At 41.3% G+C, this 9,709-nt stretch overlaps 1 protein-coding gene across 1 annotated transcript; it reads left to right on the top strand.

The window, feature by feature from the left end:
* Positions 1–955: 955 nt before the first annotated feature.
* Positions 956–5,804, top strand: LOC117816112. Its single transcript, XM_034688231.1, has 4 exons — positions 956–1,083; positions 3,069–3,407; positions 4,804–4,939; positions 5,528–5,804. The coding sequence occupies exons 1-3, from the start codon at positions 996–998 to the stop codon at positions 4,905–4,907; spliced, it is 531 nt and encodes a 176-aa protein (XP_034544122.1). The 5' UTR covers positions 956–995; the 3' UTR covers positions 4,908–4,939; positions 5,528–5,804.
* Positions 5,805–9,709: the final 3,905 nt, after the last annotated feature.

The raw sequence follows: 9,709 nt of genomic DNA, 5'->3' as shown, positions 1-9,709 counted from the left end.
TGCAGAATAATCGATCGACAGAATGCTGTTCTGTATCAGCAACGCTAGATTTGATATTTTATTGTGTTCAAGTTTATCGGATCAAGTTTATTAATTAGAATTATTAAGGGGTCCTTATGTAATCTTTCTTTCACTTTCTCTTATTTATTTTTTTTGGCCCACCTAGGTGTGCACGCCCTCTTTTACAGAACATGATATTAGCTGCCAATAAAAGATAGGCCAGAGTTCTAAGAGGGATGGTGATGGTTGCATGCACACAGTCACAAGCACAAAAGAAAAAGGTTTTCTTTCTTTTCTTTTGCTGCAAGAATAAATTGCATTAATATTTGACAGTTTGTGACAAACATGACACAAACCAGAAATATATATGCAGACAAGAGAAAAGAGAGAAAAAAAAAAAAAGAATTATTAAGGGGTTAAAGCTACTTAAACAAATTGCCCCATGTAGGACCGCCCAAAATTCAGTCAGCATCAAAATATCTGATTTGAAGGTATTATTTGAGTAATCTCTGACATTAAAACAGACTAAATCACTCAATGCTTCAACCTGCCCAGCATCCAAAACAGACTATAGGCTGTAGCTTATGTAGCTTAGCTATAGCTTTGTCTTTATAGGCTTTTGTAATAGTACAGATAGAGAGAGAAAAAAAAGATTCCCACAGACCCCCTTCAATAATGTTAATTGGCATGCTAAGTTGCTCACCTTCTTGTTCATTGGGTTGGGGGGAGTTGTTGGTAGACAGTGCACCTGCTGACATATCAGCTGCTGAGTCTGGTAGGGAGGGCGGGGGAACCCATTTAGTATAATTAGCTACAACTTAGTTCATCTCATTGTGGACATCAAACTAGAAAACAGGTTGATTTCAACCACTCAAAGTGTTAAAGGTACTGCACATTATTCTGAGGTGCTCATAGCGAAGGGCCACATGTGTTTGATGTGCGCATGTGCAGATAAAAAGGGGGGGGCTATGGGTATAAACTCTCCGCACTGCTGAATGCTTTCACAGTTTCCAGAAGTAGCCAAAGGCAGTACTCGTCACATCTTGAATATGGCTGCCCTTGGACTTCGCATAACTTTCATATGTAAGTAGCTGCTTTTTCCGTTTTCCTGTTCTGAGGCTTTTCAAACAATGGAAAGATAGGAAGCCTGCACTACAGCCTCGATGTTAAAGTGAGTTATTTCATGGGGAACGTGTTGGAGCGTTTAACTATTCGCTCTCTCCTCTTCCCTCTCCTCCTCCAGCACCTTGATCCTCATTCTCTGCAGTCGCAAAATGAAAAACGCACCGCACAGATTTATATGTATATAGGCATTTAAGTTTAACACACTTTCTAATAACTTCGCTAGCTAATTTATACCAGACTTTACCTCCCTCTTTCTCATCTCTTCTCACTGCTTCCCTGTCTCTGCTTCAGGCGAAAAACTTCCTGATATCCATCTACAGAAGTTATGTGATAATTTTAAGAACGTCATTTGGTTTCATTTAAAAAGTAATAATATGAAATTGACTGTTCGTGTGTCACGTTACCAGACCTCTAACTGTGCTGTCCGCGTCCCTTACCCGAGGGAAAGCTGCGAGTGTGGAGTTCACCTGCTGCTGCTCGGATCACAGCAATGATCTCTGAGCAGGGGAGGGAGGGGAGGGGAGGGAGGCTCGCGTCCTTCGCAAGCAGGTCGCAAATAAATCAATGTATGGGAATTACTGCGGTGGATGCCACACATTAACAACTGCGCCTACAGTCTTTTCCTTTTTTTTCTTTCACCTCCGGCCGTACCGGCCCAACGGGAAACTCCCGGTACTACCGATGGCCAGTCCGCCCCTGATACTGGGGCACAGCTCATTTATACTGAGGCACGTGGCCCAGTAAAGGGGGTCTGGCGACGCCCCTGTTCTGAAGTACGTTTATATTAGTATTATGAGCCTTCACTTTATAAGAGTGTCACCCGTATTCAATACCGTCAGTTATATGCATTCTGTTGCTGTAGAAAATATAATTTAGGGGGGAAAAAACGTATTTGGCATTGTTTTTGACGTAAGAATAATATTTTTTTTTTGTATTGATTAATCAATAATTCATAGTTAACATTTCCAAAAATCAATCACGGAAAATACTTAAAATGTACATCACTAGCTTGGACATAACTTGAAATTGCCCATTGTTAAATATTGCAATAGAATATTGTTGCACAATGTTTTGCAGAAGATGTACAAAGCACTTTAAAAAAAAACAAGAGTTTTTGTTCTGAAATGCCTTGTCTATCCATAGATGTCCTGTTTGCAAGTAGAGTTGTACAGTATTTTTTGTAGGATATTCTCAGATTATCGTTATCGTGAAATTAAAAAAAAGAACCAAGATATATTTATTTGCTCATATCGCCCACCACTAATGTTAGTCTACACCCAAGTACAGCATCGGCTAACCATGCTTTGTTTCCCATCATGTCTTGTGCAGGACTGATTGCCAAGTTATTGTCTGAGTTGTTACTGTGAATATTTAGAGGATGTCTGAATCTAGTTTTGGGTGAAAAATTACATCTCATGAACAGTCATAATGACACCTCTCACTGTAATGAAATATCTTACCATCAAATACATTACCTACTATTACCTGCTAAAGAAACAGCTGCTTGCCTGACACATTGCAGCTATGTCATCACATTATATAGAAGAAAAAAATACTCACCACTCCAAGTACAAATCAGGTCGGGAAAGTAGCCAGTTTTGCAGCTTACCTTTATACCTTCATCTCCCACACTTTGGGAAGAAGTGTGATAAACATTAAACAGTAAGAATTCATGCAAAACAAACGAACAGGCAAGTTGTGAAAAATGTGATTGTCTGTTTGTCTAAGCAGCTGTGAGAGAGTACATAAAGTAACCCCCCTTCAGGTCTGTGTGAAGCGTAAGCATTGGGTATAGAGTGACAGATCGGACATATTGATTTAGCTCATTACATCCAAGATGTATTACCTGTGTCTCAGAATATAAGTACAGTGGCAGGTAGCATAAAGTTGCATTTCAAAAACATGTGGAATACATACATCTCTTCTCTCATCTTTTCTTTCAGTCGCTCTCTCAGCCTCCGTTGCAGTCAGTCTACCTGTTGAATCCAGTGAAATCAAGAAACTGACCGCATATGCTGGAGAAAACCTCACTCTGTCGACTGGATCCGATGAGCTGCAAGATGACGATTCTGTCCTGTGGTCCTGTGATAATGGCAAAAAAACCCTTGTCACCTGTGATGCAAAGAAGTCCCCGACGTATCACCAGGAAAACATCAAACTGGACCCAACAACTGGCGCTCTGACCCTTGGGCCACTCAGTGTTGATGACAGCAATGTTTACGAGGGAGAGATCTATATAAATAACATAAAGCACACATTCAAGTATGAGGTCACTGTTTCTGGTGAGTGCCCAAATGTGTGTGTTTGTGTGTTTGTGTGTTTGTGTAGTGAGTAAAGATAAGCTCTAGTCTGAACAGGAATTCATAAGGCACCAATAATGAGATGGTTCTGGATATTTTTGCTTGTTATTATCAAGACATATAAAATAAGAAACTCCAGTTTTATTTTAAGTGCTTCACTGATGAATCCTAAAGCCTGCAGCTTCAGTCATCTTCCTCCACCCCTCCTTGCTAGGCCACACTTAATTATTTGTTGTTTTAGCAGCATCATTGACTATTTTAAATCATTTCTGCCACAATTTAAAATCTCTAAGCCAACCCCTTTGTCACCTCATAGATATTTTTCCAGATCTGCCCCTGGTAGGCAGGCACTGGTAGATCACATCCTGGTATGGTAACTGGTTATACCTCAGTCAGTTGTATCTCAGTCAGTTTTCACCAATTTACGATGTTAAGCCATTTCTTTACATTTGACTCAGCATCCATGAACATTCTAGTAGTATTTCATGGTTAATTAAACAGACCGCAACAAGTTAAAGTGACAGCACTGCAGTTCCTCCATTGACATCACTTCCTTTAAACTAATGTTCATTTGGAATTTTATGACAGTTGTTGCAAGAAAGTTAAAAAGATAAGCTGCACCCACTTCCAGATTTCTATCTGAATACAGATACAGAGACTGTCATCTCTTCACACTCCTAATAGAGATAAGCTCAAAATAGTAGCTCAGGAATTTGATATTTAAAAAACATTTTTGTGTCTTGTAATTACATATGTTCCTAACTTGTCCTGTTATCTCTTTGGGTCCAAAATATCTTTGGTTTGAGTGTAAGCTAGAGCCCCATTTACACGTTAACTCCCTACAATATCCAGATGATTTCAGGACATTTAGGTCCTTAATTTTTCTGATACTGCTTTTTCACATGCAGCTTTATAGCAAGGAAATGTCGGACGTACTCTCCGAAATTTGCAATACTTGGTTTGGTCCATATGGCAGAGTGTGCAGTGTGTTAATATGGTATAGATAATTCTTCAACATAAACACAAGAGTAATAAACAATAAACAAGCAACTGAGGTAAGCAATAAAGAGAATATGCTGGCAAAATTCTTACCAACCGACACTCACACTTATTATTTTTTATAAGGGAAAAACAGATTCAGACATTGAATTAGATTCAGCCTTCCCCGGCAAAGTCCTGAAACCTTCAGGACTGCTTGTGTGAAAGGGGTTTAGATGTCAGTGTATCTCATCGCTTTACAGTTTTTGGGAGTTAAGGGTATGGCCTTTGTATTACAGCTGCTAAAGAATCATTTTTGAAGCTTGATCTGCAACATGACCATGGCCTGGATGACTTAGAACATTCACAGACTCACAGCCTTTTGTTTTTTGTTTCACAGAGGCTGGATCATCCACTGGGACTTCTCCAAACACAGCCCACACTCTCACATCTAACCTGGGATGTGTCTTTGCTGCTGCCCTTGTTGGCCGACTGTCGGTGTGAGCAGACCGAGCTGAAAAAAAAAAAGAATCCCGGTCAGTAATAAGACTTCTGGGTCACTATGTTTGGATGTGGTTTTCCAAAAAATGCATGGCTTAAGAGGTGACTCACATGACTCAAACACACATTGGGGGTCAACAAGCTGCTTAGTAAAATAATCATTTCAGGAAATCTACAGGCTAAGATGTGTGATGATCCTTTTCATTTCCAAGTTTCTATGATTATGTTTGTGTTTAGCCTGAACTCAACCTTATTTGAACTGACGGTGTGCCATGCTAGCTGTGTGCTTTCATTTACAGTTCATGCATGTTCTTCAAAGCACAGTTCCCTGTTAGCTGCCAGCTAATAACACAACAATGACAGTGCACTGATCAAATATGATTGGTATTTAAACTGGCGTTTTGTTTCCATGGTCTGTGTTCTCCTCTTAATAAAGGCTGTAACAGGTTTGGTAGATATGTTTTGAAAAAGCTGCGCTGTTACAACTCTGCAATAAAGTAAATAGCTATTTTTTGCCATGCTCGCAGTGATTAGCAGCAGCATTGCCTCTCTTTCTGTGACATCTTAACCAAGAGCTCAAGTGTCAACTCAAGCCATTATCATGTTTTTATTTCTTCCCACAGGAAACCCGTTCCCTGTCGTCCTGCCTGTGCCACAATACAGCGTGTGATCATATGGAAACCTTCTCATCAGAAGTTTGTCTACTCATCTCACCAAAGGGCTAAAATAGATTAACATGTCCTCATCTTTACAAGTCAACCCTGTTTGTCTTAAGCTATGCTAGAACTTGTGTCTCACAAGCAAGGACCACACCATCAACAGGATGCAGTCTGACAATGATTTATTTATTTATGAATATTTACTTAAAGCTGGGGTTGGTAGTCAGATTTAGATACACTTTTTGTTATACTGGTTAAAATGATCTTTCTGTCCCGATGGTAATCAATACATAATGTGTTCTTAAAAAAGAGCAATACAAAAACCCGCTATCTACAGCCGGAGTAAACCTGGGAAAACACCAACCAATCCCTGCCATCAGGAGCCAAATTATGAAACCAATCAAATCCTGTCCTGCCGTTCTGCCCGCCTCCTGCGCGTACATTTCATGTTTGTTTGTGTTTTTAACTTTCACTATGATAATGTTTTGGTGTTTTCTTACCGCTGAGTGAGACATGAGTTGACGTAGTGCAAAACACAAACGATGTGCTGAGGACCGGTTTTGAATCAGTCACCATCATATGGTCGCGAATCAGCAGCGCTCCTGCATGTGAGTGGGGGCGTCTTTTCGGAGGAGCTCCGAGGGGAGGCGGGGAGGGGTTAGATAGTTTTCCCTGGCTACCAACCCTAGCTTTAATTGGAGTAATGAATCTGAATTAGACGTTGAGTTTCTCACTGTTGTTGGTTTGGGGATGCTTATTAGGGGATCCTTAGTAGCACCCAGTCAGGAAAAACCCCCCTTTAAGGCCCCACGTATAGATGGAAAGACAGAAATAGAGAGAAAAGGGGAGGGAGGGAGAGGGAGAGAGATAGGGAGGGAGGGCTGCACAATCTGAGAATAAAAGGGGAAGAGATGGATAGGTTTGAATTTATAAGAGTGCCTTAAGAGGTGCTGTTGAGGTGTGGTCCTGCTCCTGAAACTTTGCTATAAAGAACCACTTGTGGTTTTTTCATTATGAACTTCAGGAAATTCCCTTTATTGGAGGTTGTTTGTGTTGCACTGATCCAACATGGCCTTCCAAATCATTCCAATATTTCTACTGCCTTTATTTGCCACCAGTTGTGCCCTTATCAAAACTGACTGTCCCTGTTCAACACGCTCTGCAGCAACACCATCAAATGTTATTTATTCAGAATTATTTATTTAGATTATTCTGGAGGAGTGAAAGTGAACACAGCTGACCCCTATGATCTGTGATGTTGTTACTACTGAACAATGAAATCTGATTATTGCTGGAGTAGAGTTTTGACAAACTGGTACTTTACTGGTACAAATAAAAGTTTCTATTTAAAAAAAACAAAACTGAATGTGTTTTTTGTCTCTACATTTGTTGAAAACATCAGGAATGGAATCAGAAAACTTTGAAAAAGTAAGAGTGTGTACGGACTACAATCAAATCTGTTAAAGTACTCACATGAAATTAGCATTAAAGTATTTGCCATGAGATATTGAGATATTGACACAAAAACAAAGCTTCACTAAGTATTGATGGTGGCACTGACAAACGTTTCAGTTCTTCATATCCAAAGAGGGGGGATTCCCCTGTCGGGACTCTATTTCCCATAACCACCCCTCAACCATAATCATCCCTTACTTACTGAGTCACACACATTTGAAGAAGTCCTCTAGTATACTGCTAGGGTTTTTCTATTTGCTGACTATTTTTCACCTCTACTTAAATTCATGTTAAAGGCAAAAACTGTACATCGACATCACTGAATTATAGAACAGCTTTAGTGTGGATACTAGTTACTTTTCAGATTTAGATCACTAATGCAAAATATACCCAGACACCTTATGAAGAAAAACAACAAGAACAAGTGTACCCTGTCCAAGGGGCCACCCTGGAGCCAGGTCTGGAGTTGGGGCCCACAGGCGAGCGCCTGGTGGCCAGGCCTTCACCCATGGTGCCCGGTCGGGTCCAGCCCAATAGGGTGATATGAGTTCATCCTCCAAGATTGAGAGTGTCCAGTTCGCTTACCTTAGGACTCCATCTGCTTTTTGCAGATGATTTGGTCGTATTGGCGTCATCAAGCAGTGACCTCCATCTCGCACTGGAACAGTTTGCTGCTGAGTGTGCAGCTGAGAGGATCGGCACCTCCAAGTCCGAGGCCAAGGTGCTCAGTCGGAAAAGGGTGGCTTGCCCAAGTCTTTACCCCACGCAGAGGAGTTTAAGTGAGTGAGGGAAGAGGGAGCGCGATAATTGACAGACAGATCAGGGTATAGCGTCTGCAGTGATGCGGACGCTGTACTGGTCTGTTGTGGTGAAGAGAGAGCTGAGCCAGAAGGCAAAGCTCTTGATTTACTGGTCAATCTACATTCCAACCCTCACTTATGGTCACGAGCTGTGGGTAGGGACTGAAAGAACAAGGTCGCAAATATAGCAGCTGAAAAGAGCTTTCTCTGCAGGGTGTCTGGGCTCAGCCTTGGAGATAGGGTCAGGAGCTCAGACACCCGGGAGAGGCTCTAAGTATAGAGCCGCTGCTCCTCCGCATCTAGAGGAGCCAGATAAGGTGGTTCGGGCATCTGGTCAGGATGCCTCCCGGACGTCTCACTGGGGAGGTGTTTCAGGCATGCCGGTCTGGGAGAAGGCCAAGGGTAAAACCCAGGACACGCTGGCGAGATTACAGTATATCTCTCAGCTGAACGCCTCGGTATTCCCCCAGAAAAGCTTGTGGAAGTGACTTGGAAGAGGGGTGTCTGGGCTTCCCTGCTGAGACTGCTGCCCCCGCGACCCTGACCCGGATACGCGGAGGAAGATGGATCGATAATTCAAAATATAATAGATAAATTAGGATTTTATGACTGTATATCATTATTTTATGGAGGAATTAAAATGTTACCCTGTAGTTTGTAAAGACATAAACTGGACTCACGAATGCATTGGAAATTACATTTCGATTATTTAATAAATATCCTGAAGTGGGCCATTCTGCAAAATAACAGGCAAAAAACAGAGACAGACAAAAATAGGAGAGGACAGTGGCTGAAAGAAAGAGTGTGGTGATTAGTTCAGAGAGGATATAATAGAAGAAGTCAAATGATTCAGACCTGTGTCATCAATCCCGCTCTGCTTAGGTTCCTCTTTTTTTACAATCAGACACCCTGCCTCTTTGAGGTCAGCATCAGCTCTGCCTGGGAAACCTCTGCCTTCTGCTAGGACCAGCTACTACAGCATTCAAATTATGTTAAAAGAGTGCCTGGGAGTTTTTCTTCTTTTCTATGACTGCATGTGTCCCAATCCAAAGAGCACTTTCAACCCTGAGACTAGGAAGCACTCGTTTCTTTTGAGTTTGCTCTTTATTTCCTGTGTAGGAAGGAGAAAGTGTTCCCATTGTTTGAACCTTCTGCTTATGACAATATGATATCCTCAAACTCAGACTTTTTTTGTCAAGGGCCAAGCCAGAGATGATTAGGTCATGCTATAACTCTCTTTTCTTGGTATTGGCAGTGCATCCCTGAGCCTTGCCTCGCTCGTACCAGGTTCAAAATTCCACTGTAGCTTTGAAGCTGTTGCTCCCAAACTTTGAAACTAACTCCTCCTGGATTTGAAAACAATGGACATTTAAAAAAAGTAATGAAGACCTCTCCGCTTTTATGTAATTTGTTTGTTGCCTTTTGATATTTTACTATGAAGCACTTGGGATCTCTGCCCTTGAAAGGTGCTGCTGTATTAATACATTTTACTTACTTATAATCAGTCCAGAGGATCTTTAGGCTTATCTGCAAGGCTGCTGGGTTTTGTGAGGATAGAACAACTATTTTAGTTGAAGCCTTCAAATAGTTTCTTCCTCATTGTGGATTATCTTTGTTAATGTCCCTGAAGCTGGTGGTTTGTAAAAGCACAAAGTCTTTACAGAAATTGGTTAATTATCTGGTTAAGTGACTCTTTGTAACATGTGGCACCCTGTTAGGGTGAAAGATAAACCTGCATGAGTTAAACTGTTTACAGTGAGATCATATCTTATACTTACTCAGTGTGTTGCTCTGATTTAGACGTCACTCAAGGATTGAGTTGCCTAACAGTTTTCTCTGAGTCAGTAAGAACAGTCTTTCCCGAGGGCTTCATGGAGTTATTTTGGTCCTG

Source organism: Notolabrus celidotus, chromosome 7, assembly GCF_009762535.1.
Source record: "Notolabrus celidotus isolate fNotCel1 chromosome 7, fNotCel1.pri, whole genome shotgun sequence".
Lineage (NCBI taxonomy): Eukaryota > Metazoa > Chordata > Actinopteri > Labriformes > Labridae > Notolabrus > Notolabrus celidotus.
The sequence above is the reverse complement of the archived record's forward strand: the minus strand, read 5'-3'. Positions and strand labels throughout refer to the sequence as shown.